The 10,103-nt window shown below is 41.5% G+C and overlaps 1 protein-coding gene across 1 annotated transcript in view; it reads left to right on the top strand.

Annotated features, from left to right (window-relative positions):
• Positions 1–4,554: 4,554 nt before the first annotated feature.
• Positions 4,555–10,103, top strand: part of HMG20B (high mobility group 20B) — a 12,987-nt gene continuing 7,438 nt past the window's right edge. Inside the window, exons 1-4 of the mRNA XM_015810068.1 lie at positions 4,555–4,635; positions 5,944–6,049; positions 7,076–7,279; positions 8,691–8,811. Coding sequence (XP_015665554.1) covers positions 4,601–4,635; positions 5,944–6,049; positions 7,076–7,279; positions 8,691–8,811 — 466 coding nt within the window. The 5' untranslated portion in view covers positions 4,555–4,600. The remainder of the gene's footprint in view (positions 4,636–5,943; positions 6,050–7,075; positions 7,280–8,690; positions 8,812–10,103) is intronic.

Consider the following 10,103-nt stretch of genomic DNA (forward strand, 5'->3'; position numbering starts at 1 on the left):
CAGTTTCTCTAGGGAATACAGATGTTTTGCTGGTATACCTGGAGCACATGAGGCCCAGTTGCTCACTTCTTTTATTTATGAAAAACAATTTGTGCCTGATTTTCTCAGAGATTGTTAAAATGTCTGTTATTTTTCCATTACAGGTAGTCCTTGACTTACATCCGGCTGCTTAGAGACTATTCAGAATTAGACAGACGTCTCCCGCTCCCCCTTTAAAAAACTAATTATGACCCAGTTCCAAAGTTCTGATGGCCGGACCCCTCCTGTGGCCATGTGACCAGTTTTGAGCAACTGATAACTAGCCCTCATTTATGACCGTTTGCAGCATCCTGCAGTCACTTTACCATGGTTTACAACCTTTTAACCGAAAACTGGCATTTATTCCCGGTTTTCAGCAAAATGCCCTAGAGCCAACAATGGGTTCTCTTAATGACTGCCACATTTGCTTTACAACCACAGCAAAAAAGGTAATAAAATCACATTTATGACCTAATTGGCAAGCTCCATTTCAACTTCTTTCCTCAAGACGGATGCTATAGGGCAGAGGCCCCCGACCTTTTGGGCACCAGGGACCAGTTCTGTGGAGAGAGGTTTTTCCGCGGACCGGAGGGGGCATGGTTTTGTGTGCTGCCTGCATCCCGCAGATGGGGCTTTGCTTGTTTGTGCAGACCAGCTGCTGGCATCCTGCAGCCCGGTAATGGTCCACGGATCGGGGGTTGGGAACCCCGGCTATAGGGCATTACATGCCAAAAGAACCAGATCCAAAGACAGTTTTTCCTCCCATGCTATCGCTCCACTAAACAACTAATTCCAACAACACTTATGCCCTGCGATGTCAAACCACCTAGTTGGGCTGTATTATCTATTATCCTTCTCATCTTCCCTATTAACTATTTCCTTAACTTCTTATGACTATAATTTTGTTGTTTGTATCTCATGATTTATGTTGATTGCTTTTATTAGTACCCTATTATGATTTAAGTTGATGTTTTAGTGTCCTATGACTTTCATTGAGTATGATATCTTATGATTTATGATTGTATTTTATGGTTATGATCATGATTTATCACTTGTTGCTTGTATTTACTATGATGAGAGCTTATGCTCCAGACAAATTCCTTGTTTGTCCAATCACACTTGGCCAATAAAGAATTCTATTCTATTCTGTTCTGTTCTATTCTATTCTATTCAGAATAGAAGAAACATAGAATTTGTATAGTTTCCAAAGGATTACAAATAAGCTCGTGCCACTTTAAGAGTTTACAAATGATGCAGAGATTATAGCTGGGAGAAAGTAGGGTACGGTTCAGAGCTATTGCTTCAGGGGAAGCTGAGAATTGTAGAAGAGAAAATGATAGTCAGGGTTACTGAAATTGGAATTTCATCTCGCATGACCCAGGAAGACAGCCTTTTCTGCTGTGGTGCCTGTCCTGTGGAATATTATATACAGTATACATCTTAAATTGGCCCCAACTCTCCTGCCTTTTAAGAAGGCCCTGAAGACACAGCTCTGCCACTGTGCCTGGGGGTCTGGCAAAGATGAAGGGCTTCTTATGGTGGTTATATTGAACTGAAAAATTGACATAATGAATTCTGCTAGTGATTGAGATTTTATTTTTTACATTGATTGACAGTTTAACTTGCTTTCCTATTTTTCCTTCTTCTCAGCCACCCAGAATTGCTTAGATGAGAAGTACTGCCATACAAATCAAATAAATAAATAAGAACATTGACAGCCCAGCCTGTAATATGTTGTAGGAGAACAGGAATTGTATTTTGCTAGCCCAAAATTTGAAAATATTCTGAGGAAATTAACAATGGGAGTGAATGACCCATATTTTCTTGAAGTGATGAGCTGATTACCGAACAATAGATACCAGCATCTCAAATCCACTCCACATAGTTTCATCAGGCAGAATCGGGGGGGGGGGGAATCCTCCTGGACATGAGAGCATAATGTATTTTCTTTCTTTCTTTCTTTCTTTCTTTCTTAATAGGGGACACAAAGGAAGTTTCTCCTGTTGAATTTCTGCCTGTCTTGCGGATGCTGATTTACTGATTCCTTGCCAATGGCTACAGCCTTTATAACCAAGAGACACCGGTCCGGGACTTTTAAGACTTCCGGAAGTGGAGTCACAGTTCCTTTCCACAGTTGTTGCGTTGGGCAACAACTTTGTTTTTTGGGACCTGATAGTCCAATGCTGTGCGCTTTTATCTCCTTACTTAAAATACGAAGCAAGAGTGGATAGATTATAATAAAAGCAACTCAATGATAAATATGGGGAAGGGCGAGGAAATGCCTCCTAAGTATTTAATTAGAACTCCTATGATGAACACTGCTGCTATTTTTAAGAACATTTTAAGAGCTCTCATTGGCTCCGGCCACAGTTCCATCCAACCCATAAGGCTTGAAAGTCATGACGTATTCATTACACGCGGGCGGGCGGGGAGAAATAAAGAAGCTGGCCTATCCTGAGAGAGTGGAAGCCGCTCTTCTCCAATCAGCGCCTCGAGAGCGACGCTGGTTTAACATAATGGTACAGCTGGGCGGGGGAAGGAGAGGAGGAGGAGGAGGAGGCGCTTCTGCTGGTGAAAGAGACGAGAAAGAGAAAAAAAGAGCAGAAGGACCAGGAAAGTTTTGGGAAACAATGTTGTACAGTAATGGTTGTGATGAGAGGGAGCGGGGAGAGCGGCCATACCAAAGACGGAGGCGGGGGGGTGGGATGCGGGGCTGCGCAAGGTGGATGATTCCGGAAGAATCCATGCATTATTTGGGGAGATCCTGGGAGGGAAACATGGAGGGAGGGGGGGCGGTCTAGCTACCTCTTTTCCTGTCCCCTTCCCACTCCAGTTATCCGAGAGCATTGATGTTAACTTAATGGTGTTTTCCTCCACATGTTGAGATTTTCCGTGTTCCTAGTCTGAATTAGAACAGCCTCGACTAACACGCTTTTCAAACGTCCCGGATTGCAAAACCCATAAACCTCCAGCCAGCATGGCCGTGGGGAGCTCTTCTATGGTAACAATCCCTTGGCTGCAAAATACTGCAGCCAGTCAAATGCTTTCAGGAGGCTTCCCCCCCCCAAAAAAAAAGCCTAAGGGCAACAACTCTCCCATTAGCGATGGTACAATGCCTTTGAAAATGGAGGCTCTCGTTTACCTGTCTCACCCTACTCCTCTCCAGAAATTGTTATACTGTTGTTTCTTAAGTTGTGTGTTTCAGCAGTCAGCCTTGCATCTTGAACAATGAATTCCAGAAATTAATATTATGTAGTGAGCGATTAAGTGAGGTGGGATTGAGGGGAGGGGAGGGATCTGCTCCGAATTTGCCATCCATCCATTTCATTGTCGCTCTGCAGAAATTTTAATATAGAATTTCAGCAATATGAATGGAGCATCAATTAATGTTATTGTTCAAATTGGTGTTTGGTTCTGCATATACCGCAATGGCTATGTTTGCATAATACAGACTGGCCATACAAATGTGTTGGGTAAATCTGGGCCATGTGGTTAATGGTACAGTATGCTATATAAATCTGAAGACTGGGTTGAGAAAACCATGGTTCCATTGTAAACCTATTGTATGAACAAAACATACAGAGGCATTTATTTATCCACCTTAGCATGTAAAATGCAGTTGGTGTATCTTCCAAATTGGAGTACTCATTTCCATGTTGCTAATTATCTTTACAGACAGGGGGAATCTGTAATTTTCCAGATGTTGGGTAACAGTCCCCACTAGCCACAGGAGCAGCTGTTGATGTTGCAAGCGGCATTTGGAGGATCGTAAATTCCCCATCACTAGTTTAAGGTGATGTAGCTTCTCAGTCCAAAATACTGAACTACAGTGTTTTTCAGCCTTGGCAACTTTAAGATGTGTGGACTCCAACTCTCAGAATTCCCCAACCAGCAAGCAGACTGAAGAATTCTGGGAGTTGAAGTCCACAGGTCTTAAAGTTGTCAAGGTTGAAACACACTAAGCTACTGTACATAGATTAGCATTGTAATTCATTATCTGGCAGCTAATTTACTATATAACTGCAATTCTCCTAATTCCCATTGGCCATGCTGACTGGGGATGATGGGGGTAGCAGTCCAGCATAGCTGAAGAGCTTCCGTTGAGGAAGAATGTAGCAGTGGCCATTCTGTTAATTTACCTAAGATGGCCATTGTTATATTCTTGAGGAGACTTTCTCTTGCAGTTGCCCTCCTATTCTATTGAAATTTTCCGGTTAAAAGCTTTTGGACATAACATAGATTGATCCTGCAATGCCTTTACTTCTTAATCTATGCAAATGGAGCCTCTCTTACAGGGTCAGCTTACTTCTGAAACACAATTATTGAACCAAGAAAAAAAAAGTGAGGTATTTTGTCTTCTTTGCAAGGGCTTTTGCTCAGCCATTGTAAGGGCTAAGCTGCTGGATTCATCATTTAGGCATTCAGAAAAGGAGTTCAGAGATACAAAGAGCCATTTAATCTTCTGTGTAAATTATTTCCTGCCCAAGCTAATTGTAATTTACACTAATAATTTCAACATGTCTTTTTTAGGTCCCTTAGTTTAAGTGGACGTCTATGGTTTTTTTGAATTCAAGGAAAAGGAATGTCGCAGGGCTCTAAGCAATCTACTGGACTCCTGTAAGTGATGAACACTTTTTATTTTGGAGAGAGGGGACTTTGGATTGTGTGTGCTGTGTATGGGAGATGGACAGACTCTATGGGTTATGTATATGATCTTTCTAAAAAAAAATCCAACTTGTTATGTAAAACTTTCCCTAAACCAATTTTGAATTGACACAAATGCTATTAAATGTTTAAATTCTCAAAACGTGAAATCCTACATCTTGAGTACATGCAAAATCCCCTTATCCCCTTTTCTTCGGCAGCTTCTAAAATCCTACTCAGCCTCTGCTTTCATTTTTGAAATATAATAGTCCTGGTTACATTTGCATGGCACTGTCCTACACATGGGTTTGTTTGTCTATCTACATATTTATATCCTATCTCTTTTTCTACAACTCAAGGGGGTGTGCATCTTGCTCTTACCTTTTTTTCCCCCTCACAACAGTCCTGTGAGGTGGCTTGGACTGAGAGAGAAGGACTGGCCTAAAGTGACCCAGTCAGCTTTCATGCTTAAGGGAGAACTGGAACTCAGAGTCTCCTGGTTTTATAGACCTGCACTTTACCCACTACATCAAAATGTCTTATTAACCCATCACATGAGTGTGCTTCATCCTAATGGATGTTGCCTGTTGATTCTTCCTCTTTGCATCAACAAGGAAGCAAATTAGGCATGTAACTTACACTAGTGACTGAACCCAAACTTGCATTGCATGTGTGTGCCTAAATAAAGCAGGATCATTTCTTTATTAAACACATTTATATGGCATTCCAACTCACACAGAGATGACTCGGGTACCAATTTAAACCTGTATGTTGGCTGCTTATTATCTCAGCTGTTTAGGTTCAATAAAATATTCTGCATTGTATCTCTTCACTTTCTGAGTGAATGAGTAGCGCAAATGAGCTCTAGTCTAACATACAAGCAAATTAGCATACTTGCTTGTATAGTGGTTTAATATTCGTGCTATAATTCTTAACTGAAAACAAATTGGACATGCCCAGTGAGTCATTGTATTAAAACAGTTTTTTCAATTAGGATGATTTGTTTTTCAATTAATGCTAGGAATCACTTTATGTATTTAAGCTTAAATATGTTTTTTTTAAAGATTTCAAAACTAATCAAAAGTGTGATTGTGTTTCATAGGGCTTTTTTCTAAACAAATAATCCTACACCTTTATTTTTTCTCTGTTGTTCTTATTGATTCATTTAATGCTTTAGCTATATCCCTAAACCTTTTTTTTTTAGTTTTGATGGTAGATTTGGTATGTTTGAAGTTCTCCATTGCTGTTGTGGAAATCTTTGCTTGTAACTTTGGATTACAGGAATGCTACAAGTAAAACGCAACATGGGAACTTCCTAGTGGCTATTAAGCAGGAGAAAGGCGAGGCCCCTCGGTTAATTGGGGAGAAGCCCCATGGCGAAGAAGAGGTGAGCCCCCTGGTGCGTCTATATAAACAGGCTGTCAATTTTGATATATTTTTTTTAAAAAAAATAGCTCACCTGAGAAGGGAAATGCCCTTAGTAAATCAGGATGTAATATCATCTTAGCATTTTCCTGATTCTGCTGCAAAATTTTGACTAGCTGTCATAGGAAGTGTTGCAAAAAAAAGAGTACTCAGCAGGAAATCTGGTGATTTGGGGCCTACGGGTGATATAATTGGAATGTGTTTATAGCATCTTAAAAGTATCGAAATAACAATGGCCAAACTTTGCATACAAAAAGTTTAAGCGTTGAATTTGGTGATGTATAGATTAGATCACTCAGCCCAGTGACAACTTCCACCAAACCTGTATTTGTATTTCATAATCCTAAGCAAGGTCGTATCTCAGTGTATTTGGATGAGAAGTCACCAGAAACACTGTACCAGAATTATTGGCTGGGCTGGGAGTTTTAAACATCCAGAAAAAAATAGCAAACAGCTTCTACATTGTTGCAAAGAAAGCTAAATGGACAAAATTGCTAGGAGTCTAGCTCATCTTGCAGACGATTTTATCTTTTTGCTAAATTAATATAATTATGCTTTTTTTTTAGCATAATGGTGGCCTAGTGGTGAAGATGTTTGCCTCCCACTTGGAAGGTTGAGAGTTCAGTCCTAAGCAGTGGCAGATGTTTCTTAGGGCACAAAGAAAAAAAAAATCTGCTGAGAACTCCACATAGGTGTTAGGAAGGACATCTGGCCTGTAAACGCTCAGCTCCGTCCAATTGTCCCAACTCTACTGGACTCCATCCTTTCAAGGACGTCTCTACATTTCTGAGGACCAGAAACTTTCATTTTAGAGTGTAGCCAGAGTTTCCACATCTACTGAATCCCACAACCAGGATCGTAGTTCAGGATTTTTCCTTTTGCTTGTGTGGGGTTGCCACAGATATGTGGTGGCAGCCCTGAACACAGGCCTGCAGAAATGCCAGGCAAAGCAGAGTAACCCAAACCTTTATGTTTCCACTGTGGGCAGCCGGTGAAAAAGCGGGGCTGGCCGAAAGGCAAGAAGAGGAAGAAAATCCTTCCGAATGGACCGAAGGCCCCCGTGACGGGCTACGTCCGCTTTCTGAACGAACGACGGGAGCAAATTCGCATGCAGCGCCCGGATTTGCCCTTCCCTGAAATCACAAAAATGTTGGGAGCAGAGTGGAGTAAACTACAGCTCACAGAAAAACAGGTGAGAGAACATGGAAATATGTACGGTTTTCTGTGATTTTTAGGCACAAATAAGTGTCAAATCTTACTTCCAGGTTCCCTCAACTTATAATCAATTCCTTAACCACCATTCAAAGTTACAACGGACCCCCAAAAGATACAATCTGGATTCAAAGTTCCGATGCCTGCCTCTCCCCCAGGGTTGCATGACTGAAATTTTTTTTGGGCAACCAGCCTGCATTTATGAGCATTTGCAGCATCCTGGGACTGCAAAGTATGGTGGGGTTTTTTAATAGATACCAGAGTTTACTTCCAGTTTCCAGTAAAAAATGCTCACTGTGAACAGTAGGTTTGCTTTATGACTGCAATGTTAGCATGATGACTACCTCAAAAAAGGTCATAAAATTGGACATGGTTACATGATCTGCTTAATGGCCAGCACAAGCTACAGCCTTAATTATGTGTTCCATTATGGTCGTAAGTGGAAGACTACCGGCATTTTGTCCCTATCTAATGTTAATCTAGAAGTTACTATTTGAGTTTTGCTTCTGCAAGTTTGAATTCTGTTTTTACTGTACATCAACCCAGGTATCTGAGGCCATCAGGTTGGTTCCTAGTGACCATACAGGTGGATTTTCTTCTGGGTAATTGTCCACAACCTGACCCTTCAGGTCTTCCATCAGTGGCCCATTATTGCTATAATTGAATGCTGGTCTTCTCTTTTCTTCCAGTTTTTCAGCATTCCAGTCTTCTTTAGAGATCTAGGTCTTCATATAATCTATCTGAAATAAGATAATTTGGGTCTGGCCATTTCTGCCTTGATTGAGAAGTCTGGATATTCAGGGATCCATTTGTTTGTTTTCTTGACTATCCGTGATATTCTTAGAAGTCTTCTCCAACACCAAAGTTAAATAACATCAATAATTTTCTATCCTATTTCTTCAAAATCTGAAGCCACTTGCCAGTTACAGGTAGTCCTCAAATTAGGCCACAATTGAGCTCAACATTTCCTTTGCTAAACAAGACAGTTAAGTGAATTTGGCCCCATTTTATGCCCTTTCTTACCATAGTTGTTAAGTGAATGACTGCAATTATCAACACGGTTGTTAAGTGAATGTGCCTTCCCCATTGATTTTGCTTGCCAGAAGGTCGCAAAAAGTGTTCACATTGACCCAGGATACTGCAATGATCATAAATATATGCCAGCTGCCAAGCATTTGAATTTTTATCATGTGACTGCGGGGATCCTGCAGTGGTTGTAAGTGCGAAAAATGTGCCACTGTAACTTCAAACAATCATTAAACGAAGGGTTGTAACTCGAGGACTATCCCTATAGGCATATTATTATATTATAAGCATGTTAAATAAGCACGGGATGAAGAGAGATGGAGTTTGTTGATTGGGTGAGTCGTAACTTTTCCCGTGTTTTCAAGCGCTATCTGGATGAGGCTGAGCGGGAGAAGCAGCAGTACATGAAGGAACTGAGGGAATACCAGCAGTCAGAAGCTTACAAGCTGTGTGCTGAGAAGATGCAAGAGAAGAAAATCAAGAAAGGTCAGTTTTGCACTTGCGTCCGATACTTGGAAATCCAGCAAAGAGGAATTGTATAAGTTGTCTCTTAGGGATTCCCCATTATTGTATTTCTTCCTCATATTGTTGTATGCCACAAAGTAATTAACGGACTCCAAAAAAGGCTTGTTAACTTTGTAATACCATTTGTATCTATACGTTTTTATGTATTTAAATACATTTCTTTTCTGAAAAGAGGCCTGTAGGTTTCACCAGACTCTCTTAAGAGGTCTATGGCAGAGGTCACCAACCTTTCTTGGTTGGTGGACCGGAGGGAAAGGGAGAAAGCATTTTACACGCACGCACGGGCCCGCGAGCGTGCGCTTAACGCAAACAAGGTGGGGCTAGTGCTTGCGTGATACTCGCTAGCCCTGTCCCATTCTTGTGCACAGTGCCGTTTCTACGCCCCAAAGCGTGGCATTGGCCCGTTTTCGTGCACCGAGGCATGGTGGCATCCCATTTTCGCGCCCTGAGATATAGCGTTGGCCCGTTTTCGTGCAGTGCGGCGTCCTGTTTTTGCGCCTCACGGCGTGATGTCAGCCCATTTTTGCGCCCCGAGCCGTGGCAGTGGCCCATTTTCACATGGCACGGCGTCCTGTTTTCATACCTGACAGCTGCGGCACTAGTGCGATTGGGTGTGTGTGCGCGCACTGGCCAGCCTGTCCTGTGGCCAGCAGCCCATGGCCCACTACCAGGCCGTGGTCCACAGATTGGGGGCCTCTGGTCTATGGCACCAAAGGAGATTAAGAACTGACTTACAGACTTGTCCAGCAGTTTGCTGTCCCTCTTCCCCTCCAGCTAATTTCTCAGCCTTCTTTGTAATTGCTCTTTAAAAATAATCCTCCATGGAAAATGGAGCAGCGGAAATTCGTCTACAAGAATACCACCTACTTATGTTTCAAAGCAGGCTGATGGCGACATAAGAATTAGCTAGCCATTCCTTTGATGTGTACATCATACAGAAGCCTAGTTTCAAATGAGCTTACCTAAGGCAAGATTGTAGGAATGAGAATTTTCTGCTCTTCTTGGAGACTAGTCTTTTTAGATAAGATCCCATGAAGACTGATGGTGGTCTCCCTGCCATTTTGATTTGATGCCTCATTGGGGGGGAAGAAGCTCCAGTAACAACAGTAATAATGATAATAATGATAATAATGATGATAATGATGATAATGATGATAATAATAATAATAATAATAATAATAATAATAATAATAATAATAATAATAATAATAATAATAATAATATTGGAAGGGACCTTGGAGGTCATCTAGTCT

Source organism: Protobothrops mucrosquamatus, unplaced genomic scaffold (assembly GCF_001527695.2).
Source record: "Protobothrops mucrosquamatus isolate PMUCROS unplaced genomic scaffold, P.Mucros_1.0 scaffold6, whole genome shotgun sequence".
NCBI classification, from domain to species: Eukaryota; Metazoa; Chordata; class Lepidosauria; order Squamata; family Viperidae; genus Protobothrops; species Protobothrops mucrosquamatus.